Source organism: Meriones unguiculatus, chromosome 9, assembly GCF_030254825.1.
Source record: "Meriones unguiculatus strain TT.TT164.6M chromosome 9, Bangor_MerUng_6.1, whole genome shotgun sequence".
Taxonomy (NCBI): Eukaryota; Metazoa; Chordata; class Mammalia; order Rodentia; family Muridae; genus Meriones; species Meriones unguiculatus.
The window spans coordinates 112,141,803-112,169,215 of NC_083357.1; the positions used below are offsets into that span (position 1 = coordinate 112,141,803).

The window sequence follows — 27,413 nt, forward strand, 5'->3', positions numbered from 1 at the left end:
TCCAAAATTCTAATCAATTTTTTCCTCTGTACTATCTCCTCTATTTTCATTTTAAAATAATAAATAAATAAATAAATAAATAAATAATAAAAACCTCTTCTGATAAAGATAGGTGCTGTCTTTTCTCTAAAATTTGACAAAGAACAATTTGTTCATTAAATGTATCTCTGGGTAACAATTGTACTAAGGCCTTTTATGGACTGTGTCGGTCTGTCCATTGTAAAGAAGCAGTAAGCTAAAGAGTAGGATTTTATTTTATGTTTTTGGAGATGTAATTGCATGTATTCAATATGTTCTTTTCTATTTTCATAGCATACAAATGAAATGAGTTAACTGAAAACTGAACATTTGACATATGGTTACAGAGTTCTCCATAGCCACAGAAGGAAAGGAAGGCTACTGTTCCTTTAATCAGCTAGAAGATTGTCACCCTTTTCTAATTTTTGTCAGAAACAGCTCTAAGGGACACTGCACTCATGTAGTTGTCTAAACAATCCCAGGCAGAGCCATTTTCCCTGTGGCACTTCCTGTTCCCTGCTTGATTTCTCAAAGTTATCTGGTAAGAATAAGCTATTAGCAAGCTTAAGTCGGTGATAATTAGCTGTACATTATTATTTCAAAGTGGTGTGGCTGTGCCAATTAAGTGGGTAATTAGGAAAACCCCAGGACAATAAATTAAGACACAGCCTCAACACCAGGGTCCCATCTGTTCCCCAGCACGCTTTCCAATTACCCAAGTTTCTCAATGCAGAACACGTGAGGCAGAGATTGGCTACATGTGCCCTGTTTGTTTGGGTAAGAGAGACTATCCTAGGTGCCTAGCAAAAATAAGATACTTAGTATCATGAAGGATTTCTGTGCCCAAGTAGGACAGGACCTTTTTTTTTTATTTTTTATTTTTTATTTTTTTTTATCAGTTACATTTTATTAACTCTGTATCCCAGCCGTGTCCCGATCCCTCATTCCCTCCCAGTCCCTCCCTCCCTCCCTCATCTCCACCGTGCCCCTTTCCAAGTCCACTGTTGCACATGGGGTATATTTACTGTTTGAGGATGCTATTGTTAGCCAACACAAACCATATGAAGCCAATATATACATGAGCCCAATTAATCAAATGTAGAAGAAATTACACATAGACTCAAAAAGAATGCTAAATCTTACTAGGTTTATCATCAAGATAAGTAGAATAGATTCATATTAAATGGATCAGTCATTTAAGATACACGCGTTTATAATTACTTAAACTCTGTAACAGCCCTTATATCCTTATAAATGAAATGAAAGTGAGTTAATTTTTATAATTTTTTATAGCATGCTATCTGTATGTGATTTTTTTCCCTCAGTGGTAAATCTTGAGATACACTGGGCTGAATGATGTCCTGGAAATGTAGATACTCTATGGATGGACATATACATAGGTGAGAACAAAAGGGAACACTGAGAATTTACTATCTCTTATAATAACAATAAAGAAAGCAATTTACAATCTGCTTCCTAGGAGGAAGTCAGGTGTCATTATTATGTATTACCTGAAAGTTTAATTTAGAGGAATAAAGGTCATGCTCCTTTGAATGAGAAAATTTTTCATTAATTTAAAACAGCATTTAGCAAGTGGTGGTACATAAGTGCTTCCAGGGCAAGCCAGGCCACAGAAGAGCTTTAGCTAGCACGCCAGAGGTGAGGCCAGAGCAGGCACTGAGGGAACAGTACAAGCAGGCCAGAGTCAAGACCTACATGAGTAATGAAGATGAGGACCCACAGAGGGCCAAAACCCAGGCTTACAGGAAATACCTAGTGCCAGAAGGCAGAGCAAACATATGGCAAAAGTTTAGGCTCCTGGTTCTTAACCTCTGGGGATCATGTATCCCACAGAGAACTGATAAAGCACTGCCGGAGAAAAGAGGGGTCATAAACAAACACAGGAGGAGTTTTGTTGCATTGGAAAGCAATTTGCTTCAGCTGAAACTAATATTCAAAGAAAGAAGTCTTAAAAAAAAAAAAAAGAACTGTGTGCTCATGGGAATTTTCATAGCCATTGCATGAGACATCTTAAATCAATCCTAAACCATAGATAACCAAACTGACACTAAACACCCATGGTCCTGAAAGGAGAGAAATCGTGCCAAGTTTAATTTAAAATTAAAATTAGGGTTGGTCTTTGATGTGACTATGCACATACAGGTTTAATATTTAAAAGATTTTCAATTTTTGTTTTGATTGATAAGAACTGAAAGTTGAAGAAATCTAGGAAGCTGTCCTTGCTGAGTTAAACCTCTCGTGGTTTACTTGTTTGGGTGACTTTGGCTTATGTCAGGAAACATCCCAAATATTATATGCGTTTTATGTTCCATTGGTGCTCCCCAAATCATTGTTCATTGTGTTAACCTGAGGTATTTGTAATAATACACTTGTCAGGTTTATGATTAAATGAATGAATATAAATTTTCACATATTTCACACTATAGAAAGAATAGGAAAATATACTTTAAACCATGTATGCCCTTTACATTAAACAGATTTCAAATTCTTTCTCCAAAAATCTCTTTCTAAGCAATAGATTTCTCAGGGATACCTTGGGATTTCAGTGGTATTTTATAATGTAAGTATAGGGTAATCTCATTTGTAAGGTTAAAAATATCTCTCTGCAAGGAAACCAAACTGTGAATGAAATTCTTGCCAAATGACATACCTGAAAGTTCATTCTTTTTTCTCTCCTGCCTTTCTTTCCTTTTGCCTGCCTTCCTCCCTTCTTTTTTCACCATGTCAAAGAAGTGAATTTTCCTTCTATTTAGTTTACTCAGAAAGACAACAAACATCTTCGGTGTTGAAAAGAAACCCAAATTAAATTCACATTGTTTCCACTAAAATTTTTAAAAGGTGACTGTTGTGGATATAAACATGTTTTTTGTTTTGGTCCCAGGTGTGGGTTGTTGGACTGATTCTTAGAGTCCACAGCAGCAAACTATTTGTTTCGTGCATGCTCTGAGTGGAGATCTTTGCCAGGTACAGATAGTTTAAATCTTAGGACTCTTGAGAGAGTAAATGCCAGAGCTCAGAGAGTGTTGGGGAGCTTTGAGAATAAGGCTGTTGCTGCTCCCCCTACCCCATAAAGCTCCTGGTTGCTGTTGATGTAGTGAGACAGAAAGTAGAAGACTCTACCCAGCAGGGTATCGAAGCACAAGCTGAAACTCATAGCCAAACTGGGAAGAGTGCAAGGAATTTTATGAAAGAAGAGGGAGATGAAAGACCTGGAAGGGACAGGAATTTCATAAGGAGAGCAACAGAATCAAAAAATCTGGGGCAAGGGGTGTTTTCTGAAACTGATACTCCAAACAAGAACCATGCATGGGGATAACCTAGAACCCCTGCTCGGATGTAGCCCATGGCAGGTGAGTATCCAAGTGGGTTCTCTAGTAATGGGAACAGGCACTGGACTGTCTCTGACATGAACTCAGTGGCTGGCTCTTTGATCTCCTCCCCCAGAATGGGGAGCAGCCTTGCCAGACCACAGAGGAAGACAATACAGCGAATCCTGATGAGACCTGATAGGCTAGGGTCAGATGGAAGGGGAGGAGGACAGCACCTACAGTGGACTTTGGGAGGGGCAAGGGAGGAGGAGAGGCAGGGAGGTGAGACTGGGAGGGAACTAGGGAGGAAGCTATAGCTGGGATACAATGTGAACAAATTGTAATAAATTTTAAAAATTAATTAATTAAAAAAAGAAGAGATTTCCTGAAATGAGGATTGGACTAGCTCCAGTGAACCCAATGACCCTAACCTAAGAAAACTGTGCCCCCTCTCTCACTAACCCTTCCTCTCTCCTACCTTTTGTTGGGGCATTGGAAGGGATTGGGGTGGAGTAGGGCAAAAGATATGAAATATAAATAAAATAATTTTTAAAAAGTACAGCAACAGGTGACAATTCAAGTTTGTGCTATGCTGAAACAGATGGCTTTCATGAGTATAAAAAAGTTCTTTCAAGGCTTTCTACAGAGCCTGTTGGGGGTAATCAAAAAAATAAATAAAACTTGTTCTTTTTATAGCAACATTATTTTTATTGGAAGCATCATGGTCATGCAAACATACAAGCTCTATGTTCTACTATGTTTGGCATGGTGAAGAATATTTCTAATGCTGTACGTTTGTCAAGAAACATTGAGATGTTTTAAAGACACATTTATCAGGAAAATGGAGAACAGGAAGAGGCAAAAGATAATATGATAGCATTTTCTTCTACTGCCTTTCTAAAGGAGATAACAAAGTTGTAATTTTACCAACTGTCTTTAAAATAGTGAAATAAACATGTGTCTGGATTAAGATTGTATCATTTTATAGACAGTCCTCTTTATTCATTCATCCACCCATTCATTCATTCACTTTCCTCTTCTGCTCTAAAAGAAAATAGTATTAGAGCAGTATTCCCCACTGTCTTCAGAATCACATATGGCTTGTTCCTTTTGGAAATGAAACAAATGGAGTTTTGAAGGAAGTTGCAGGGTTATTCTTAGTGTTTAGATTCACATTTGTAGAGCTAATAGACACGTCAAGTCTCTTTCTAAAAAAAAAATATGACTCCTCTTTGATGATTTTTTGAAATCAATAGGACTAAATCTCTTTTCTTGCTATATTGGTTTTATCTTCCACTACCAAAATTCTTGTTATAAATCAAATATTACAACTTTGGAATCTTGTAAATTGAACAGACTCAAAGGAATTATAACCTTCATCTTATTTGACTTTGTTTATAGTTTTCCATTAAACTAATCCTGATGTAAATGTGCATGTTTGACTAACCATATGAAAAGAGTGGAGAACTTTAATTTCCATCAGGTGGAATATATTTTAGATGTTATAACTGAGTAAAACTGTTATACACATTCAGCCCTGCTTGCTAATACCCTGAGTGTCGGAATGTAATGTGGACTCTGGTTGTTGCTCAGGCTACAGCACTGTGCAGTAGTTCCCTCCATGACCCTCACAAACGCTAGCTGCCTCTCCTGACACACTGTCAGTCAGTCCCTAGGTAAGAAACACTGTGGCGCCAAAATCTCATCTGCGAAAGGATATCCCACCACATGGAGTATTGGTCACATCCTGCTCCATACCCACCTCTCTGCCTCCTGCCTGGGAATCAGAGAGACCAGGTGTAGACTTGCTCTCTGAAATATCATTGCTCCTTAGTTCACATATACGTGTTACTCCCCCCAAATCTATCTCTGTATCCTGTTGAATTCTCCCTCCTTCCACAAACCTTTTCATTCTGATACCTACCAGAAACAGGGATAAGATAATGTCCTGGTTACACATGGCAATTAAGGTCAATACTTTCTGAAACAACAAGTAGGACAGAAATAGTGGTTAATGCTAAAGATTCAAATAATGTACTTTCGCTAAATGGTCTTAATTAAATATCTGCTCAGGACTATGAATGGAGATAACCTAGATCCCCTGCTCAGTTGTAGCCCGTGGCAGCTCAGTCTCCATGTGAGTGCCCAAGTAAGGAGAGCAGGGGCTGCCTCTGTCATGAACTCAGTAGACTGCTCTTTGATCACTTGCCCCTGGTGATGCAGCCTTACCAGGACACAGAGGAAGAGGATACAGATAGTCCTGCTGAGACTTGATAAGAGAGTCAGATGGCAAAGGAGAACTCCTCCTTTCAGGGACTAGGGGAATGGGATAGGGGGACTGGGAGGAGTTGAGGGAGGGGGCTTCAATTGGGCTATATAATGAATACACTTTAAAAAAAAAAAGTCTACTCATCTTTAAAGTAGAGTTTGAGGACAGAATTACTTGGACTGAAAGTAGAGAGTTTTCGAAATACAAGTGTAAACAGTTTTTATCAACTACAATAGGTAGCAGTGGGGAAATTCTAGAACACAGCAGACAGAATCCACTGGTTAAGTAAGAGGTGAGGAAATGCGCATACACAGGATCTCTCTCTCTCTCTCTCACACAAACACACACACACCATCTGTTAAGAAGCAGAGGGGTTACAGGGGCATTTGAAATACCCATTTTCTCTTTCAGAGCTAGGTTATTTAAAGTTGTTTTGGGTTTTCTTCCTCTAATTTAGGGTTGGTCAATATGAACAGAAAGAGGTGGATTGGCCTATAAGTATTTTGTAAACATATTCTGATCCAGGCTGGTTCTCAACAGGCTGGGTCCTACTTGTGGGAGACAAAATGCTGACCATATCTTTTTTATTCTTTTATTTATATTTTGAAGCTGCCAGGCATTTTCCTCAACTTAAGAGGGTGAGGATGAGGCTAGCCATCTTGTAAGTTCACTGTCCTTATAGTCATGGCCCCTCTCCCCATCTGTCTGCCTATGAAGGAATCTGCCAGACTCCTAGTTCTGCATTCATGTGAACAAGTATACACACCATATAACATATAATACAGCCCCTGCCACACACATAAATATAGTAAAATACACAACCTTAAAATGTAGTTAATGGTTCCTTGTGGAGTGACTTAAAATCAGGAGAGTTGAAGATGGGCCGTTTCATTTAACTTTCTTGTTGATTTGGACTCAGTTATGAAGAACTTGGCATGTTCTTTAAGCAAATAGAATTAACAGCATTAGTTGTAATCTTAACTGAAATGAGTAATAGTTACATGGTGAAGAAATTACCTTCCCGGGCACAGTGGCATATGCCTGTAATTCTAGGGGAGGTAGAGACAGACAGAGCTCTGTGAGGTTACAGCTAGCCTATTCTACAGAGTGAGTCCAGGACAGCCGAGGCTACACAGAGAAACCTTGTCTCACTTCCCCCGCCCCCAAATAGAAATTATTCCCCTCTCTTCATTTTGAGTAGATGCCCAGTTTCCTTATTTTGGCTATATTTGTTTTAATATTTTTTTAGATTTGGGCAAATGTTTGTTTGTTTGTTTGGTTGGTTGGTTTTGTTTTTAAGGACAAACAAAATTTAAGGATGTTTTTCCTTAAATTCCCTTTTAATGGAGAACACATCAATGCATTTTAAGGTATGTTTTTTTTTTTTTAAATGCAGAATAATGATATTAGACAAAGGCTTGAAAATCCAGTTTTGGCTATTCCTGGTGAATTTTAAATCGCACAAGAGGAAAATGCCTTCAGAATGCATGCTTCTTGTTGGGACAGTGACTGATAGTGTGCTGGGGTTTGGATGTCATTGAGGAATCTCTATGCAGATTGTTGTAGCTGGCTGTAGACTGCCAGCTCAGGGGTAATCTAAAGCCACAAGAAAATTCTCACCATGGAGCACCTGTCTGAAAAAAGTGGCCTATTAAGGATGTGGAAGAATATTTGTGAATTTTCTAGACTTCTTCCCATTTCTATTTTCCATTCGTTCCCTGTTGTTTCTTTTCTTACCATCAATTCTGCACGTCCTTTGGTGTGTAGAAGAATGAGTGCCAGCCTTCTAATGAAGGGAAATTATGTCAGGTGAACACGATGACTTCCTGTGAGGAGGGGAAAACCTGGAATCACTTAACTAGAAGGAAAAAAGAATCTGTAAATGATGCCGAACAAACCTTAGGTCACAGTTCGATGATGGGAAGTGAGTTCAGGTAGGGTTCAGAGAGCAGACCCCATGAGTTTCTCGGGTGGTACAAATACATTGCAAAAAAAAAAATCAGATATCAGTTTAACATCTTTGAAACACATTTCTGTTTGTGATAAATGCACCTCAAGCCTTGCAAATCCATGACTTCATGGGATATGGTCACCATTACATTTCTCTGGGGCCAATAAATGAGACTTCAGCTGTCCCCTTCGCTCATCAAACGTTGAATTATTTTCAAGCATTTACAAAGAGAACGGTTGCTGCCATGGGATAGAAACCTAAAAATATTTTGTCAAATAGAATGACTTAGGTAAAGTTAAATGATTAAATATAGATTCAGAACAGCAAGAGAGTAGTTCTTATCTTGAAGCATGTAATTATATATTTCCTCTGCTGAGCTGGAGACTGACATTTTAAATGTCTACTGTTTGACAGCTGTGGTCAGACATCTCTACAGGGTTGAGCCTGCTCATTAGTGCCACATTAACCTTAACTTCGCCTCAGGCCATTAACTAGCAAACTGCACATTTGACCTTTGTTCTACAGATATTTTCAAACAGTGTGCAAGGTACTGCTTTTAATTTGGGTTCTGTATTATGTGTGGACTGACTTTAGGGGTAAAAGAAAAAAATCAATACATGCCATTAAATAAAGAAATGTGGGTTGAAACATTCCACAGAGGAATGCTCCATTTGACAATGTGATTCTTTGCCAGTATTTTCCAGATAATTAGCTTTGGTCAAAATTAGAAATAGTTCCTACTGTCTCTAGTGGAAAAGATAGAGATGAAATACAGCATGTGACAATATATAAATGTTTTAAATGAAACAAACTACTACAAGATAAGTATAGTAGATTAAAGCTATATTTCAGAAGTCTCTAATGAAATAAAATGCAAACTGAAACGTAAATTATAGCCACATGTGTAAGGGCACATAGTTTCTTAGATGAATCAAGTTTAAAACTTTTATAGAGGTGCCACTCTTCACATGTGATATACTAGGCATGTGTCAGTCTTATAAATTATAATGTAAGCCAGTTTAGTAAAACACTTCATTAGAGTGTATAAGTCTATACTCAGTTTTAGAGCTATTGTACCCCAATGTGTATTTAAGTGTGATCTATATTTGTAAAGTTGCAAGGGTTCATGATACCCACTCAAACATGGGAATAGGTTGGTACTGATTTTATAGTACTAAATCACCCTTATATTTCCACTTTTCTAATCTGTCTCTCTGTCTGACTGCTTGTTAATATGCATGTAGAGAAAGCTGAGAAAGGGTAAACACCAGATTGTCAACATTGGTTACTTCAGGAGGGAGTCAAGCACTACAGAAGGACACGTTAACCTGACCTTCAGATAACACTGAATTATCTTACTGTTCAGTAAAAGATGCTGCTTGTTATTAAAGGCGGCCACTGCATTACACCCAGTCGAAAGTGTCACCTGGATTTATAGTAGTAACTGACATGTCCATGTCTACAAACTGCGAGGGACAGCTCCCAGATGGGGTGCACTTCCTTCTATGTATTTTAGCATGGGATGTGTCAGGAGACCCTTCTGGTACCTTTGGCATCAAGGGCACGGGAGCAATGAAGCAATAACTATGCTAGTCCATGTTTCTCCCTGCCTTCAGTGCGCTCAGGGCAAACAAGGCTTCAAGCTATGAATGAGCAGTTGTGCTACAGACCTTCTTTTCTTGACTTAGCCAGCACTTTGCAAGGGTGGTCATTAGCTAGCGATTAGGATGTACTCCATTCTCAGCTTTCAGACTGCCCAAGATACATGGAGCACACCGATCTGAACACACGACATTCTAAGCTCGGTTTCACAAGAAAAAGTGAAGTGTCTGTGTTTTCTAGCAATATACAGATAAGCAATGTGTGTGCTTTCCTAATGCAATAATTTCCAGAAAGTTTTAGAACATTTTTCAGCTTAGTTTTTAAACTTTCAACATTTTCTAACATTGATAATTAATATTTTAGGTCAGAGATCATAGGATGACATGGAGTTGGTTCTCCCCTTTTATGTGTGTCTCAGGCTTGAGCTCAAGTCATCAGGCTGGCTGGCTGGTGCCTTTACCTGTTGAGCCATGTCACCAGTCCTATGTGTGTAGCTTAGATGTTTTCCTGCGTGATGATGGTATATGGCTAGGACAGGGAGCTACTAGAATGGATGACTTCTTTGGTTTCTTTTTAACTGTTAATACAGTGCATCTATGGTGGGTTGCTATGGGATATTACTACACAGTGATGCTAATTAGTAATGGGTCATTACATTTCAATATTATTCATCCAGGGACTACCATAACTGTCTTACTGGTCTACTGAGTTAGTAATCCTGCCCTTTAGATGCCTAAAATTTAAGAATATACTGGGGAAATATGATGATTCTTCATCATATAGAAGTAGGTCCTCTGGGTTAAAGAATTCTAAGACATCTTTTCTGCTTAAGACTTAAGAATACCATCGTTTAATTGTACTAATCTCCAATTTTGGAAACTATTGAAAACTAAGACATCCCATAGGGCTAATTTATCAAGCATTGGAGTATCTGTTGGGCATAAATGATTATCAAATCCTGGGTAGCAGTGAAGAAAAAGATATGGCTTTTGCTATGAGAGAAGACATCCTTCATTACAGTACACAGATTTACAGAGTAGGAACAATTGTAAGGCAGAGGCTATGAGGAACATACAGATGAGAACCAGGAAGAACCCCCAGATACTGCACAAGCTGATCAATGAAAAAGAAAGGTGGAGAAATGTAATGAGATTTTGAAGAATGGCTAGGTGGATAGAATAGTGGAAATGTGAAAGCAAAGTGGAGGAAAAAAACACACAAGCATAAATTTTGTTCCAGTAGTACCAATATATTTTATACAATGGTTCTATAAAACGTGATTTGGGGAGGAAGTGTGGGACCGGAAGCAAGAGTAGATGGCATGGAATGAGGTTATAGGGTAGAATGGAAAGAAGTCCTGGCCATTTTAAGACATTTTTATCTAAATTACTCTGTATTTTTTTTTTAAATCAAAAGTGGTATTTATGATTTCCAATGTTGCTTCTCAGTATAGTTTAGAAAACGAAGTGAAAGAGAAAGGGCAAAATTAGTGGCACAACCCATCTGTTAAGTTTAAAGCCTGAGGAGGAATTTATACATTTTTATATGATCCTGATAGATGATACTTTGAATAAATGCTCAGACAGGGAACACTTTCCTATATCCTTTTAAATATGGCAATTCAGTTGCTCACATGAATTATATATGATTTCTATTTATGATTTCTATATTTTAGTGATGTTTCCAGGCCAAGATGAAAACTGACACGAGCAACATAACTGCTAAAGGATAATTAACAAGACCTCCTAACTTTCCCTGTACTTATTATACATCCAATTTTAAACGATATTGTCTTTATGATGGTAAAAAGTAAATGTGTGGATTAGCCATACCCATAGCAATTTAAACTTAGAAAAATTTCAAGAATATAATATTTCTTTTATTGAAACATTTCATGTAGACTAGAAAGGAAATCACATGTATAATAGACAGCATTGAGCTGGAAAGGAAGGTATGGATTGCTTTACTGTTTAGTTGACAGAAGCAGAGTAAGCAAGGAAGACTTTATTTTGTCTTATAATTCTAGAGGGATACAGTATGTAATGGTAGGAAGGCATGTCATCAGGAGTAAGAAGCTGGCTCATCACAAAGCATCCATACCCCTGAAACAGAGAATGAACAGGAAATATGGTCAGCTATTGATTCTCAAGGACCCACCAACAGTGACTCACTTCCTGTACTATGATTTCATCTCCGAATGTTTAAATGACCGCCCCCTAAAACAACAGCATCTTTGAAAACAAGTGCTCCAACATGTGAGACTATGGAACACATTTTACAGTCAGACCAGAAGAATCAGTATCAATTGGGTACGTAGCAGCAGAAAATTCCAACTATTCTTTGTCTGGCAGTTATTTCCAAACAGCTCAGTTATACTGGTTCTCTCTCCTTCCTTTCTTCTTTTCTTCCTTCCTTCATTTCTTTCTTTCTTTTTTTTTTCATTCCTAACATACCTAATAGACCCTCAGCAAAACAGCATTTTAGAATAATATCTTTATTATTTGACAATTTCACAAATCTCGATAATATCTGTGGTAGTTTGAATAAGAATGTTCCATAGGTATATGTCTTTGAATACTTGGTCTGCAGTTGGTCTAACAGGTTATGCAGGATTAGGAGATGTGACCCCGTTGGAGGAGAAAGCCTTTATATTGGGTACAGGCTTTGCGACCTCGAAGCTTTGGAGCCAACCCCAGCCATTCTCTCTCTGCCTTTTGCTTGTGGATCAGCAGCTTCCAGGGGCTCCTGATGCAATTCCTGTGCTCCACCACCATCTGCTCAGCACCTTTGAAACAATAAACCCGTTAAACCCTTCTTATTCGTTTTTCTTATTGTTTTTATTATTTTTATTATTGTTTAATCGTTAAACACTTTTTATTCATTTTTATTAGTTTTCAGTACATACTGACCGCAATTTCTCCTCCTTCCATTCCTACTTTACCTCCTCATCCTGCCTCTCCACTCCTATAAGGCTAGGCACAAACCCCCATATCAAGACTGGGAGGGACAACACAGTTGGAGGAAAAGGGTCCTACAGAGCATAGGGAAGAGTGAGAGCACACGTTGCACTGTTTAGGGGTCTGCTCTTCCGGCCCAGGCTTTGTTCACCAGGCTGGACTAGAGGGCGTGAAGCTTACTTAGCAGGAGGAAGAGTGTGGGAGACATGGCCGCCTTCAGAGACAGTTTTCACAGAATCAGCCCTCTTTATTGGGGGAGGAGGGAAACAAAGACTGTTTAAACCTTTGTGGGGTGGGTAGAGTTTTCGGGGTGAGCGTACATCATTGGCTGGGGCCAAGGTGCTTAGAATGCTTTATTTGCACGAAGAGGAATTCCAGGTGATTGCCGGACATGTCCTTATAAGGAGAGAGCAAATTTAACCTCTAGGATGTCGAAAGTAGGGGGTTGCAAGGATGCACGCATGCGCTGAGACCTTTGCATCCAGAGCACAGAGGACTCGGTCCTACTTCTGGCAGTCTCGGGGTGAGATTTCTGATGTTTGGATATGTCTGGAGCTCATTCTTGCTCCAGACTGGCTCTCCTGGACTCTTGGTTTTCTGGCCCCATAGGGTCCCGCAAAGCACCACACTCAGCCGTAACACATGCAGAGAAACTAGTGCATGAGGGGGTCCAAGCAGGCTCCGTGCTTGCCACCTCAGTCTCTGTGAGCCCCTATGAGCTCTGCTTAGTTAAAATCTGTGGACCATGTTCTTCTGCTATCCTAGACACCTCTGCCTCCCTCATTTCTTCCTTTCCCTCTTCCGTGGCGTTCCCTGAATCTCAAGAGGAGGAACCTGATGGAGATCTCCAATATAGCCTTTCTCTCTGGTTGTGGGTTTCTGTGTCCGCCACCATCAGCTGCTAGCAGAAGCCTCTTTGATGATGACTGGGCTTGACACAATGTATAAGTATGTAAAACTATCATTAGTAATTATTTTATTTTACTTTATTTGTTTTGTCATAGTTTTCTGGCCCCTTCAGCCTCCAATTCCTAGTCATCCAGGCAGTGTACCACATAGGTTTTATCTTGTGGTGTGGTCCTCAAATTAGTCATTGGTAGACCAACAAATTCTGTGCCTCCATTGCCCTAGTACATATTGCTGGTGGAATAGATTATAGATTGAAGGTTTTATGGCTGTGTTGGTGTCCCAGGTCCACCTCTGGAAGAGGTCCACCTCTTCCCTGGTTACAGAGGATGGGTAGTTCAGACTCCTAATCATCTGTTACTTGAAGTCCTAGCTGTAGAGGAATTTTAATTCAAAACATGGCTGTTCTGGCAAGAAATCACATCCAAAGACTGTGTAGGTCTTGTGATCTGGCTGGAATACAAACATGTCTTTAATCCCAGGAAAGAGAGGCAAGCAGATCTGAGGTCAAAGCCCCTGGTATGGGAGAAAGTTTGAGGAAAAGAAAAGCTTGGAAAGGGGCAGGAAGGAGATGAGCGAGGGAGGGTGGGATTGGGAGGGAATGAGAGAGGGGGCTACAGTTGGGATGCAAAGTAAATAACCTGTGATTAATATAAAAATAAAAATTATTTTTAAAAAAAGAAAAAAGAAAAGCTTAGGTCCAGATATGGTGGAACAGGCATTTAATCCCAAACAATGAAGGTAAAGATAGTTTTTCGAAGGAAGCACCCATGTTTGCAAGTGATGCCTAACTGACTGACAGAAAAGGTAAGGAATCAGAGAAGGATTGATAAGATAGAGAAGAGAAGGAAAGAGAAGCTACATAAGGGAAGCTGCAGAGATAGCAGGCGATTTTCACAGGGACAGTAATAGAGAAACAGGTTTCAGAGAGAGAGAACTCAGCTGAAAACCGAATAGGCAGAGAATGAGAAGGAGCCAAGAGATTAAAGCAGATTGAATAAATCAGCTGGGAGAGGAGTTTGGGCCAGAACAGCTAAGTTGAACCAGCCAGCCGACAGCTCAGAAAAAGTAAGGGTAAGCTTATTCAGCAGCAGGTCTCGGAGGGTGAAAACATTCTAGGCCTGGGTTAGATTGTACGGAGGCCGGAAGCTTCCAGGACGAGGCCGAGGTTAGCAGACGGAGGCAGTGAGCCTCAGAGACAACAATTGAAACAGATGAATAAAAGTTGCTTTTACACCTTGCTATAGTCACCTAGACCCTTAAGAGTTTCTACAGGAGTAGGTTTTCACCTCCTTGCTCCCTGCCAAATGCCTTCTGATTCCACTTGTCTTTCCCAGTACCTTTAACCCCCATCTTTCCTCCCTTCCTATCGCCTCCTTTCCCCTCCCTTCCCCTCCCATCCTTTATTGTCCTCCTCCAGATCCCCCTATTTCCATCCCCACCTGCCCCCAGTTCTATTTCTCCTTCCCAGATTTAATTCATCTGCCTTGTTCCTTAGCCTCTCTCTGTCTGTAAACATTTTTATAAGTTGCCTTGATTGTGGTGTCGTATCACTGCAATAGAACAGTAAGTAAGAAAAGAATCAAATCAAAAATTTCTGTCCCCTTCCCTCAAATATCTCCCAATACTGTCCCCCACCTTATTTTCTATTCTTCCTTAAAAAACAAACAAACAAACAAACAGAAGCACTGAGTTCAATTAGTGCTGTCTGTTTGTTCATGAGTGTGGGGCCAATCCAATGGGGCATGGGGCATTTACCAGAGGCTATATGCCATGTCCACTAATAAAATGACTGGCCTTTCAGCTGTAGCCGCCATCAGCACACACAGCATCTCAATTATAGGTGGAGCCTCTAAGCTTCTCTCCCCTTCATGCTTGCATGGTGATTGTGTTGATCCTATGTAGGTCTTTTTCAGACAACCATAGCAGCAGTGAGTTCATGAGTGCTATGTCATGTCACGGCTAGAAGACAGAACTTCTCCATCTTCTCTATCCTCTCCGCCTCCTCTGCAGTGTTCCCCAAGCATTTCAGGTTTGATTCAAATGTCCCACTTGGGGTGTCAGCACTTTTACTGGTCAAGAATATCTGCATTGACCATGGAACATTTGCCAAAGGAAGCTTCTCTATCCAAATCTGAGAGTAGCACTAATCTATAGAAATAAATATAAAAATTTAGAGTGCACTTTAAACACTGTATTTGTTAAGCAAAATAACCATAGTGGGTTATTTTGGGCCCATGGCATTGCTGGCTATTTATTTTATTTTACTTTTTTAGTACATTTGCAGAATCAGACAAAATTTCATACTGTGGAAGAGATCTAAAATCCAATTGGCAAAAAGTTCATTACCCTCATAGCCATAACCGTCTTGTTATTGTAACAGTTGGCACATTTTACCTGGGAGGTCAGTATTACAGTTTTCAAGGTCTGTATCTGGCTACGTGTATTGATGACTCTTGTCCTCCATGGCCTGCATGTTACTTCTGCTCCTGTGGAAGGAACCAAGCAGGGAGCAAGTGTCTATGGGAATCAGTTCCAGCTTGATTTCTGCATGTACTGAAACCATTGCCTGTGTTATCTTCTAAAATAGGGCTTTAATGTCAAGCTGTGGGCGGCAGCCATGAATAACAGCAATCCATTATTTTGCGGTAGGGCAAGTTTTAGTTCAAAACTATTTTGTCACCATATTTAAGTGACACAGCATTTTATATTCTGAATAATTGTGCTATCTTTATTTTCCCTCATTATCTTGTTTTCATGACTATTTGACTTTGGTTTCTTTGTCCTTTCCCAACCCTTTTATTTTTGAGTACTTTTGACTTTTTTTTTCTCTCAATGCATGGTGCTTATCTATGAAATTCCATCAATATCCATTCCTTTGCTCATTACTGTCTTGGTTGAATGCCACAACAGTATCCAGTCTGCCAAGGTCTAGTGTCTCCTATTTAAGAGCATAGAGCTGTTACACTCATGACTCTTGGGCCAGTAGCATTGTCGGCATCTGTTGGCCTTTGTGAAATATAGAAATCTGATCCCTGTGTGGAGCTGTTAGATCTACAGCTGCATGTTGGCTAGATTCTCAGATGATGTTAACTCTCCTGAAGTTTTAAAAGAAGCATTTTACTTAATTCTCTAGATGGGCATTCTCAAAACATATCAGCTGAATACTCTGATTAATTCTTTAGTCTTTGGTCATTGTTTATTTATTTATTTTTATTTATTTTTTATTTATTTATTTTATCAGTTACATTTTATTAACTCTGTATCCCAGCCATGTCCCGATCCCTCATTCCCTCCCAGTCCCTCCCTCCCTCCCTCATCTCCACCGTGCCCCTTTCCAAGTCCACTGATAGGGGGACCTCCTCCCCATTCATCTGATCCTGTTTTATCAGGTATCTTCAGGACTGGCTGCAAAGCCCTCCTCTGTGGCCTAACAGGACTGCTCCTCCCTTCGGGGTTGGGGAGACCAAAGAGCCAGTCATTAAGTTCCTGTTAGAAATAGAATTTGGTCATTGTTTATTAGACCCACTATCACCATCATTATCTGAAATCTAAAGCAATGAATAAAACAAAACAAGCAAACAGAAGAACCTCTGCCTGCTTGAATATTTTATCTAGAGCAAGGAGGAAGATAAGAAACTGCAAAATATAAAGAAAGCACATATACACAGTGGGCTAGAGAGTGAGTTAGGAAAGATGGGAACATTGAGCAGAGTAAGAGCAGGATGGGGCAGAAAGGATTGACTGTTTCTTCCTTCGCTGTATGTATCAGTGAATGATGTTGCCTCAAGGACCTTAGTAAGAAATTATCTTAAGGTTCTTACTTTACACATTAATTTTGATTGGTGTGTATTTGTGCGTGTGTGTATTACTGTTTGCATGCATTAGGCACACATTCATGTGCAGGTATGTATGTACTTCTGTACACGTACATGGGTGGTCTGAAAGTGATGTTGGTGTCCTTCTCCCTTTTAGTTAAGGCAGAGTTTCTCGCTGAAGCCAGAGCTTGCTGATTCTGGCTCGTCTAGTTATCAAATTTGTCCCAAAGGTATTCTGTCCCTACTTCTGGTGTGTTTAGATTACCAGTGGCCATCACACTTGCCTAGGTGGTATGAGTTTTGGTTATCACTGGCTTTTGAATTTACAAAGCAAGCATTGTTTGCCCTTCAAAGTCCTGTGTGTGTGTATGTGTGTGTGTGTGTGTCTGTGTGTCTGTGTGTGTCTGTGTGTCTGTGTGTCTACATGAGATGTAATAACTTCTGTCTTTAAAATAAGAGTCATAGTCAGTGAAAACTTACTATTATTGAAATAAATTTAACTATAATGTTTTTACTGGTTGTTAGAAAATATGTGAAAATATGAAAATAAATAAGTTGACGGTAGCATTCTATAAATTATATATAGTAATATTTATGTGGATATTCTCTATGGATTTTTAAATGCTTTTATTGTTTTTTGTTTTTTTCCATTCAGAGAATTCATCAATAGCCTTAGACTGCACAGGTCCTTCTATGGTGGCCTGGCTGACCAGCTTTGCATTAACGAATTAGCTGCTGCTGAAGGAAGTCCCTGCTGGAATGGGGAGGACGTGGTGAAAAGGTAAATTCTGTGTAAATCCCCTTTTCTTCCTTACTTCCTTCTCCTGGAATTAAAATGTGTACTTACTATTGTTACTTCACAACACAGATTACAACACAAAAATAAGAGCTTAATCTCTTATTTTTACTCGCTTTGATTATTTTAATCGTTTCCATTTCTACTCTGAGGGTACCATGTGTTGAATTCATCGTTTTTTCTTAATGTCCACTTGTCTCCAACTTACACAACAACCCAATCTTAAAACTGTTGTTTTCTTTGTAAGTTGGTTTTATTTTCCAAATGTCTTATTTTTAAATTTCATGAATATTAGATTGTAAGTAACCTTCCTAAATCCTAAATACTCTTGCAAAGATTAGAGAGGAAATAGGGGGAGAGATGGAAGGGAAGGGGGAAGGGAAGAGGGGGAAAGGAAGGAGAAGCGGAGGGAGGGAACGGTATTTCTAAAGAATAAAGTAAAACACACTTTTCATCTATACACTACACGGTTAGGATTTAAACCTCTTAAAAAGAATGTCTGAATCTGTGCAAATTCTCTTTGCTTTCAAGTTTTCACTAACAAAGGAAAGACAGTGTCTACTCAAGTTGCAGACCTGCTCCACTTGGCATCTCATGGCTTAGTTCTTTCTTTCTTTCTTCTGTTTTTAATGACATGACACGTTCACTTCAAGTATCATCTAGCAAATTGTTACTCTGAAAAGTGCAGACTGCAGTAGGACACTTTTAATACACATGTCTACAATAGTTCTTAATCTCTAGGTGATCATATTCATTACTTTTAGAAGCTACATTTTTATATCATAGTTAATAAATGGACTCTCAGAGATGATGAACATTCACAGAAAATGATTTTCAAAACAAAAACTATACATTGAAGTAAAGTATTTGGTGATCGGACTAAAATATTCTTTTCATCATTTTCTTTGAATATTGGACTGTGATTTTAAATGTGTGTTTTACACTTACTGTGAATGGTCGTAATAAAACTTAGTGGGTAAAATAATTTTGTCTGTATTTTTTCTTTTAAGGTATACTAATTAATTTCTACTTTCCATTATAAATATTTGTTACATATTATTCAGATTGAAGAGAACTGTTCTGTGAAGATATTCCTAACAAATTAGTGAGAATCCAATGATTGTAAATGAAAGATGAAACATTTAATGTGAATTTATTTAATATATTATGTGATTTGTTATACTATGCTATCCAAATCTTCATCTGTAAGTATTTGTAAGTATTTATGTTCCATTTGTGTAATTCTTCTGTCACTAGTTTGAGGTTTGTGCAATAGAAGCCACTGACTTAACAAAAGCTTTAGGACAGAAAATACTTTTAACTCACATAAAAAAAATTATATACTTGATGTTACCTTTAGCACCCCACACACTTGAATTTAGGAGGCACATCTTTAGATGGAGTTCTCCAGGAAAAGTTTCTACATTTCCAGAACAAAGTAATTCCGGGTCTTCATTTCCATATGGTCCATTGTTTCCTTTCTCCATACTGCTAAGACCTTTATCTTCCTGAAGTCATCCAATGAACCCCTGTTGCCTCAGCGAACACCTTAGCCTTTCTTCCCCATGTCATGGCTTGGAGACTATTCCTATGACCACTGAGATCCTGAATGGTTTCATCCCGCCCCCCACTTCCGTTGTTCTTGAATGTTTCAGTCCTGATTATTTCTAGACTGTGAGCAAAGAAATTTAAGCATTGAGTCATTTACTTCTCCCAAGATAACTCTAACGAACAAAAGTAAATTTGCTATCCTATATGTTTTGTCTCATTAATACTGAGAGAGCTTTCTTGGGTACCTTATCTTTTTACATGCTTGACTTATATTGTATTTTTCATTATGACTCAACCAGTTATTGGGTTAATTTAGAACAAGATCTTTTCTGTCAATGCAAACTTAATGCTAAAAATCTGGATATCTATGTAATCTAGTTGCCTGTGTATGCTGCATTTAATGTGTTTTTTATTTCAATCTTAACTGTTTTCTTTTTTTATTACTTTCTTGCAAAAAGTAAAACTTCATTTGGTAAGAAGTGCTGTTCATTAATAGTTTTAAATATCTAATTCAAATTTTAAAAGCTTTGTAACATTTTTGTCAAAAGCACTGAAAGCTGAAAGAGGTGTTTAACATTGAATTCCTGAATTGACCTAATAGCATTTCTATAAAATACTGAGTCCAGATAACTGTTACAGTATTAATTTTTTTCTTCAGAAAAAATAGCAAGATCCACAGTAAAGGGCTACATGCAGCCGTTGCATTAAGCATTCACTTTAGAGACACACCATTAGTTAAACAAACAAGGCCACTCGGTTCTGGAAAAATTGATACCAAGTGACTGTGTGTCATGTTTAGGGTGAAGACTATTATGCCTTTTATGGTAGACTATAATACCCAATTGAGTTCATCCGGGAAAATTATGCCAAACACATCAACACACTAAATTGGTTGCCAAGATTGATTTTATCGTTCGTTATAAGACTGGAGTGATTATTTTGGCGATGTTCCTTCTCCTGCAGGCATTTGTTAGGAGGTGACTGATAAGATTATTTATGTGCACCGCTGTGCTGCTCTGAGGCTTCTACAGACCACTTCTGTATTATTCCAGTCCGTGAAACTGCTTACTTGTGAATGTAAGAGAAACGTCTCAACTATCTGCAGCATAAGGAGAGTTTTGTCTTTGAAACAAAGTCTAATTTAATTCTAATATTTTTAAAGACAGCCTTTGTGCCATCTACTCTCCAGTGTTGTAACACTGAGGTCAATAGGTCAAGTTCCTGATTTTAGATAGAAATGAGCTACTGCTGCTGCTGCTGCTGCAGTCTTTGTAACCCGCATCCCCGAAGGTCTATCTTATTTACCATACTCTTTTCTTATCTTGAAAGAAAATTGTTCTGTGGAAGACGTGCCAGTCTTGACTCTGTTCTCAGCTATCTGTGATTGTAAATTGATTGTTCAGTGATTTCTCCACTTCCCTCTGGGTGGTGAAGTTTAGATGACAGCTCCTTAATTAGCAGGGCTTGCACCGCCCTGTTATTAATAGATAGAAAATCTAGTAACTCTCTGGACATACAGGAATTCATGATCTCTACATTAGCCCTTGAAATAGCCAGGAGCTGTTAACAACTCTAGTAAAATTAATAAGCCACAACATATCTACTTCATGTTGAATTAGCTAATGTTTCCTAACGCTTCTGGCACAATCCAGTTTTTCACTCTCTCTAATTCTTGTGATAAGGTGACCATTTTCATAATGCTTATGAATAAGTTTTTAAAATCAAATAAAAACAGACCTGTGTTAGCAGTCCCTTAATGTTATACTTACCTATTATCACTTTTTATTCTAAATAGAACTTTTTTCTCAACAGCAATTATTTTTTAACTTCTTTTTTCTCACTTTTATCTATCATCTAACTAGAAAACAATTTTGATCTTAATCTTTCTTTTATTCTTTCTGACCTTATAGTGTTTAATTGTATTTCTCCCATTTTTACAAAAACAAGTAGTTAATTCTCATGTTAGGACTGTCATTTGGAGGCAATCAGATCTCCATTTCTTTGAATGTATTCATGTAATAGCCACTTGCTTTTCTTGCATACTGTGCAAAATGCAGTGTTTCTAGTGACTTGAATACCTAACTGCTTTCACTTTGTTGTCTGTGCATGCTGTATACCCAGTTAGGTTTGTGTATATAGCCCAAATCCCTTTCCTTTAAAATTTTTTAACTTTCTTTTTTTTAAGTTGAAAAAAGTTTTATATTGTATTATTTGCTTCATTATGGAATATAGTCTATGAACTTGTTCATCACCAAAAATGAAAAATCAGTGACAGAGTGAGAACTAGAAAAGCAATGAACTTTACATCCTTTTCACAACTTGTCTTCGTTACCTGCACTCAGTCCTTCCTCATCCCTAACCTTTTCCAGATCATAATATTTTCATACCAATGCCACAATATAATTGGTTGAAAACTAGGGGTGTTCAAAAATGGGATTTGTGGGCTTATTTATCTCAGAAATCTACTACAGAGTGTGAAAACTCCACTATTAAAAAGAATAATTTCCAACTAAATTATTTTATCTAGGCAACTATGCATATAACTTTGCCAAATTCCTACTTTCATCTCATGTTTTAGTAGAATGTACTCCCTAATTTGTGAGTTGAAACCCCTAATTTACTATGCTCCTTATAAAGCCTTTTGTTCTATATATCACATCTTCTGTCTTCTGTTCTAATTTCTTTTTGAGTAAAGCTTTTGTGTTAGGAGGGAGGTTGGAAATGATTAACATCATTGAGTTTACATTAGTGGTTCTCTGAAGATGGCAGAACTGAGGAAAGTAAGTCCATGAGGCAGTCTTTCTCAGCCTTCCTAAAGCTGTGTCCCTTTATACAGGACCCCACGTTATGGTGGCCCCAACTACAGTTATTTTCATTGCTTCTTCATAACTGTAACTTTGCTGCTGTTATGAGTTGTATGTAAATATCTACGTTTTCCAATGGTCTTATGCAACTCCTGTGAAAGGATTGTTTGACCCTCAAAGGGGCTGTAACCCACTGGTTAGTTGTGAACCACTGCCATAAGTAGTACTGAGCACTAAAGTTCGGCCTGTAGGGAGTAGCCTGATGGAGACTCTTGATAGTAGGCTCCGAAGTGAAGTTGAATACCCAAGAGTGTAGAAGGATGAACATGAAAATTGCTTGCCTTTGTCTGCTCTGTGTGCTGTTTTTGTTTTCCTTTGACTTTGTGTTAGGTCACAAGTGTCACATGGGATGTACTTGACACTGTGAAACCGAAGTCCAGAGAGCTCTTCTAATCTCAAGTGTGTTGAGTTAAAGCATATTAGACAAAATCATCATCCTGAATTGATGGGGGGGTCTTGTTGGGGATCTATAAAAAATGCAAAGCTTGTACAATGCCAAAAGTCTGAATTCACATACAGGAAAGGCAGCTCCGTAGTTAAAGAGTGATTGCTACTCATTCAGAGATCCCAGGTTCAGTTCCCAAGAACCCATATGGTATCTCACAATCTTGTGTAACTGCAGCTCTAGAGGATGTAACAACTGTTTCTGGCTGCCATGGTATAATAGGTCCACATGTGGAAAGATAGTTCATGAAAGCAAACAGTGTTACAAATAAAATATTTTTAAAAATCTTTGAAAATTTGCAAAGTCTTAATTTAGAATGCTTTTTAAGGGGGTAACAGATACCCTATTCTTGAAGAATGGAAATGAAAAGTATGGTTATAAAAATACTATATGTAGACTCATCACATGCACCGTCTATATTTTGAGCCTCACTGGACACACATAGGTACAGCTGATATATAAAGTTTGCAACAAATATGGAATAAATTTGTAGCACTCTGTGGACTCTCTCACACAGCAGCTGCCCTCTAGCTGTCTTCTTCGTGAATTCTTTCTGGCCAGGATTTTATTTTTCTTTAAACTGAAGTCTCTTGGGTGACAATCCCGCTGTTTGCTTTCAAAGCAAATACTCAAGGAGTATTTGGTGGGGGCTTGCTAGCTTGACAATCAGTTGTCTCTACTTAAGGGTACATCATTATTCTCAGAGAGCTGAACTGTGCCAGCTGAAAATAGCAACTGTAGCACTGAATCAACTAGAGAGCTATTCTTACCTTACCACTAGAATAAAATAATAACCAGTTTTTGGATCTTCTAAATCACTGTTGGTGCCTGAAGGATGTTTAGCTATGAAATTTTCTTCTAAGCAGTATAAATCATGCAAAGGAAGCATCTAGCCTTATTTAATATTTAAAAATCTGAAATTCATTTAGTGTGTTTGCTCATACTCTTGCCCAATACAGTCTAGTCGGTGTGAACCGTTCCTGGAGTGTGTGAACAAGTCCTAAACTGTGCTCATTCTTTAACAAGTGCTTTTGATCCCCTCCCCCATAGATACTTTCGAGGTTTAAAGATGGGAGATTTGAGTATGGAAAGGGGGTGAAGTAAAAATGAGAGAGAAGACTGAAAAATTTATGATTATTTTAATTGATGGCCCAAGGCTGGAAGAAACTCAAAGCTACACCGGGGGCCTTCAGTGTGCTCCAGATGATGTCTCTGCTTACTTCTCAGGCTCATGGTTCTCCTTTCTGCTTGGATGATCTGTCTTTCTCCCGCATGATCTTCAGGAGAAACTAAGGAACCCTTTCCTCACCGCCCTGGTTTTGTGGGTGTTTACCCGGAGTTGCGACTCATTCTCTCTCACGAGTTGAACTTGCGCTGCACGTTTGTACCTTCCAGGCTGTAGAGAACACGTACACTCCTTTGCTTATGGTGAATAAACAGGGAAATATCATAGAGGTCCAATAAGATTTCCTCAAAGAAAATTTCTCATTTAGTCTTTTCAGCCTAAATGTTTTGTACAATTAAGGTAAGGTCAAGCTATGGGACTCAAAGTTGTGTGTATCTGTCCTGCTTCCCACCTCACCATGGAAGACAACGGAGCATAAGCCATACATTGTCTTGTTCTCTGATGCAATGAACACAGAATGAGCAGTGTGTTAAGAGTCTTTGGAAGTGGTGGGGGAAGAAAGAAAGCTACTATTTTACTAGGGCTAGAAGTAGAAAAAATTATATCGGTAAGAGAGTTCCTCAGATATTCCAGCTTGGATCACTCTTCTCAAGATAAAACTAATGTTAAAATACATAGAATGTTTCAGATATAAAAGAAAAAATTTCCTACTCCTACACAGGGATTTGCAAAAAGTTGGTCTTTGGCTAGGCTTAGTGTTGATGCTAGGGAACTCTCAATTGACAAATCACCCCTGCAGCCACGAAAAACCTCCAGCACAGCCCCCAGTGGAGCATTCTGAGTAACAGGACAGTTCTAAGGCTGAGGTACATATTGCCACTTCTCTTCACCCCTTGAGTTCCCAAGGAAATCTGTATTATAAACACAATGCCTGGAACAAAATACAGTCAGACACCAGCCGTCACTGCGTGTCAACTCAGTTTCCTGCATGCTGACACCATACAAATAGACTATTTTTAACTTGTTACATGCTTCTATCAGAGGCTGTGAGTACAGGAGTGATAAAATAAAAGCCAGGTAAAATTCACTGAAGTGGAAACCTAAAGGGCTTTTTCCTGTCTGTGTAGCACAGTTGTTCTCTCCTTGGGCCTGGTTTCCATCACAATTCCTCTGACTTGTGACTTTCAGATTCTCTTACTGAAAACAGCAGCAATAGCACAGTGTTCCAAGATGGCAGCTCCTTAGCAAGAGCAGTTTCATATGTATCCTTCATATTCACACTGGTTTATACCTGAAAAGTGCTTTCTTTTCAATAAAACAGATAAAAAAATATATTTCCTCAGACTAGGCTGTGTATTTCTAAATTATAGTACATAAATTTATGAGCCAGTGATTTGTTATATTTAAAAGCAACATACTAGAAGAGATATCAGAAAACTATAGACATTCATTCCTATTTTCTCTTCAAATAAATCCCATTCAAGTCTCACTTAATTTACATGTACAACTCATCAGTTGCTTGCACATTTTATTGCTCAGTCCCCAGGATTTCTCTTCTGATATATTTCTCAAAAGAAACAGGTGAGCTTTGTTAGAAGCAGTTACAGAGTTTTACAGAATACGTTGCAGAATGGTTTCCACGTTAGTGAATGTGGCAGTGGCAGTAAATTGCCTTGTACATTTTGACTTGTAAAATTAGTGTGATTTTGTATTAAAATTTCCTGAAGATTTTACTTTTCTCCTGGATACTCTTAAATACTCCTACTTCTTTGTTTTCTCAGGGAGACACAGGAATACAAATTATTTTTGTGCTTATATAATCTATTTTCAATATTCCATCTTTAATCAGTTTTATATATAACAACCTTCTGTGTGTATCTGTAGAAGGTGCATTGTTTGAGTTATAAGAAATGTAAGAGTCTTAGAATTGTGAAGGAGAGGGACCTCACATTTAGACAGTGTCCTCAACTACATTTCCTCCTAATCAGTACAGAGCTATAAGTAGTGGCTAGAAGAGGGACCACAATCTCTTCAAATTTCTGGGCTTCATTCATTGACAAATACAATGTGGATACAATGTTGTAAATAGAAAATCAGTCTGTGTTTTCAGAAAGGCTACAGAGCCACTGCCTTCTCACACAGGGACTGCATTCCCCGTCAGCCAGTACCTGAATGAAATATGACACTTTATTTTTGTTTTGTTTTTCATTTTAATTTTTACATTAATTACAGTTTATTCACTTTGCATCCCAGCTGTAGCTGCCTCCCAATCCCACTGTCCCGTCCTCATCTCCTCCAGTGCCCCCCCCAAGTCCACTGATAGGGGAGGACCTCCTCTCCTTCCATCTGACCCTAGCCTATCAGGTCTCCTCAGGACTGGCTGCATTGTCTTCCTAAACAGAATTTCTCTGTGTACCCTTGGCTGTCCTAGACTCACCTTGTATTGTAGGCTGACTTTGAACTCACAGCGATCTCTCTGCCTCCCATGTGTAGGATTAAAGCCACGCACTACTAAGCCTGGCTCTGCATGTTAACACTTATTGCTAGTCACAACAGCAGAAATATAGGTACGGGAGGATGTAGATACATTGATAGTAATTTTGTATAAAGTAAATACAAAATTATTCTTACATGTGTGGGTGAAATGTTGGCCATTTTATTGTTACAGAAAAAATACACTAAGTCAGTAAAACAATGAGCTTAGATTAAATACGTTTAACAAATCATCATCTTTTAGTGATCAAGATCTATTTGAATACCAAAATTGTTGCTAAGTAAAAACAGTATATGGTGCATTGGCTCAGAATTTAATTGGGGATAAGTTGCCATGCCTATCAAATTGGAATACATATTTCTATAGAGGAAAATGCTACATTGTGGATGGAAATAAGCACATAAAATGAAACAGTGGTGTAGCAGTGTTACAGTTTCCTGAGAAACTGAACCAAGCACATGTTTCTTTGAAACAGATTGTTACACAAATGCACACACACATTTACATATATGCAAATATTTAAAAGACTATATACTCATGAATTTGTATATGTGCATGCACTATGTGTGTGTGTGTGTGTGTAATGTTAGTTTTCTGTTACTGGAACAGATAACATATTAATCAATTTACAGAAAGAAAAGGCTCACCATTTCAGAGGTATGAATCTATGATTGGGCACATTGATTTGGGTATGTGGTGGATTCACATATGTGGCAGAATAAAATATTTCACCTCTTGTCCTGAAAACACAAAGTAAGGAACTAGGGTCCCACTGCCCATTCAAGGGCATGTCCTTTTTGACAAGAAGTCTTGCTAGGCTCACCTCTTAATGATCCTAGCTCCTCAGAGTAACAACAAGCCAGAGATCAAGAATTGATTGTGGCTTGCTCTTTGATCACCTCCCCCTGAGGGAGGAGCAGCCTTACCAGGCCACAGAGGAAGACAATGCAGCCAGTCCTTATGAGACCTGATAGGCTAGGGTCAGAGGGAAGCAGAAGAGGACCTCCCCTGTCAGGTGACTGGGGGAGGGGCATGGGAGGAAAAGAGGGAGGGAAGATAGGATTAGGAGGGCATGAGGGAGGGAGCTACAGCTGGGATACAAAGTAAATAAATTGTAATAAGCAATAAATAAATAAAAATTTAAAAAAGGATTGACTATACCAGCTATTGAAAAACATGTATGATCCAAACTACAGATGCAGATAGATTGGTGATAAATACAGGATAGAGTACAGTACCAGATAGAGTAAATACAAGATAGGGTAGCTGTGTACTTAGATCATTACA

At 38.6% G+C, this 27,413-nt stretch overlaps 1 protein-coding gene across 11 annotated transcripts in view; it reads left to right on the plus strand.

Moving 5' to 3' along the window:
* Gpc5 (glypican 5) overlaps window positions 1-27,413 on the plus strand; it is a 1,404,356-nt gene that overhangs the window by 272,305 nt on the left and 1,104,638 nt on the right. For all 11 annotated transcript variants that reach the window (XM_060391586.1, XM_060391593.1, XM_060391594.1 and 8 more), the window contains exon 5: window positions 17,506-17,631. In XM_060391586.1, the coding sequence (XP_060247569.1) occupies window positions 17,506-17,631 (126 nt within the window). The remainder of the gene's footprint in view (window positions 1-17,505; window positions 17,632-27,413) is intronic.